Source organism: Penaeus chinensis, chromosome 10, assembly GCF_019202785.1.
Source record: "Penaeus chinensis breed Huanghai No. 1 chromosome 10, ASM1920278v2, whole genome shotgun sequence".
Taxonomy (NCBI): domain Eukaryota; kingdom Metazoa; phylum Arthropoda; class Malacostraca; order Decapoda; family Penaeidae; genus Penaeus; species Penaeus chinensis.
The window spans coordinates 22314753-22316485 of record NC_061828.1 but is presented as its reverse complement, the minus strand read 5'-3'; the positions used below and the strand labels follow the sequence as shown (position 1 = coordinate 22316485).

Here is a 1733-nt window from a genome sequence, read left to right as displayed (position 1 = left end):
AAAGAATTTCTAACTTTATATACAATATAGAGTACGCAAACACAATAGGCATGATATTATCTTAATATAGATTTGAAAAAATATTTATGAATATCAAATGTAAATTTTCTAAAATAGGCTTCATTTTTAAACTGCCATAGATGTTAGCATTGCAAAATACAAATATGCTTGGATGAAGTTCAGTAGGTTCGAGAAAAAAAGGTTCTTATTTTTTGGAGACTGTATCAGATGCATTATTCAGGATTAACTACATAAACTACATGCATTATATTTCACTGTTTCTACAGTGGACTGCAAGTCCCACAGCTGATATGTATGCAGATGCTGTAATGAAGGTGATTCTGAAGGCCCAGGACTTAGACAACTCTTCTGTTTCTGTGCCAACAAACATGAATCCAACCTTTGACAAGATGCATTTCAAAGTGAGTGACCATAGAAAGGGTGTTTTCATATAGGTTGGAATATTATTGATATAAGCGAAGTAGAGGTAGTGGACAAGATGAGTTCTGTATATATTTCTTGTCTGTGATCCTTATTGTAAATGGTGGTTTTATGTGCAGTCAAGTGTACACCTTCTTTGTGTACTAGAATATTATGTAATACTGATTACAAGGCACATCATTATGATATATTTTAATTGCCAAGTTGAATGAAAGAGATGTTAGCATGTAGTATATATATGAAGTACATCATTGTTGCAAACAATTAATGCATGAACCATCTTAATTTTGACACTGTCTTTTTTTAGGAATGCCTTATAGAACTTTTGCAAGAAATGTTTGGAGAGGAATCTGTTCCGAAGATCTTCAAAGGGGAAAAACTTTATGTAACAGTTAACAATGTAAAGGCAAACATTGACCTGTCAATTATGGTAAGTACTTTGTTGTATGAATGATTGGATGATATATAGATCATGATATAATTAGTTTAGAAAATCCAATAAGATGTGAATGTAATGTAATTAAATAAAATAGTAACAACATTTCTTTCACCTGCAGAAAGTGTCATGTGAAAGTGAAAAACTGCAAAGAATAGTACAAACTGCTGTTACCAAGTTGTATGAATCCCTGGCACCTGTAACTGCAGCTGTTTAGTTACAATTGTGTGTTTAGGGGAAATGTACTCTCAGTTCAAACTTATGTATGGAAGAACATTGATTGGATGTTTCTTAGAGAATCAGATTTTGATTTTTTCAAACTAGTTTTTTGGAAATATTTTTTCCCCATTTTATGTGAATCAAGCTGGTAATATTAAAAATTTAGTAATAAAGGGATAGACTCAGGAATTTTTATTTTTAGCATTTTTTAATACAAACATATTATTATTATTTGATCTTGACCTGTCAGCCCCATTGATGTATATTGTTTAAACAGAAAAGATAAGGTTGCCTTCTACAGCATTCAAGGATATGCAGTTTATATTCTCACAAGTGACACCTCCTATACAACTTGCTTTTAGGAAATATGACATTCAGAAAATGGACTACTGCCACAGTATTTTGTATCCCAATCCCAGGAAGTATGTAAAATGCCAACACATAATAGTTACTGTGATAAAGCAAAATATACAAAGTAAACCAGTAAAGAAATTTCTTCAGGCAGGACTTTTTGGGCTTCAGAAAACCAATCTTCCACAGTAACAAAGACCAAGAACAATAAATTATTTGATGCATTGGAAATATAAATATAAAATATAAGCCTGTAAATAATAAGTAATATTATTTGGAAAGAATT

At 31.2% G+C, this 1733-nt stretch overlaps 1 protein-coding gene across 1 annotated transcript in view; it reads left to right on the top strand.

The window, feature by feature from the left end:
* The window catches only part of LOC125029977 (cleavage and polyadenylation specificity factor subunit 3-like), a 9250-nt gene extending 7968 nt beyond the window's left edge, over positions 1–1282 (top strand). Inside the window, exons 12-14 of the mRNA XM_047620183.1 lie at positions 288–422; positions 749–871; positions 999–1282. Of these exons, the coding sequence (XP_047476139.1) occupies positions 288–422; positions 749–871; positions 999–1094 (354 nt within the window). The 3' untranslated portion in view covers positions 1095–1282. The remainder of the gene's footprint in view (positions 1–287; positions 423–748; positions 872–998) is intronic.
* Positions 1283–1733: the final 451 nt, after the last annotated feature.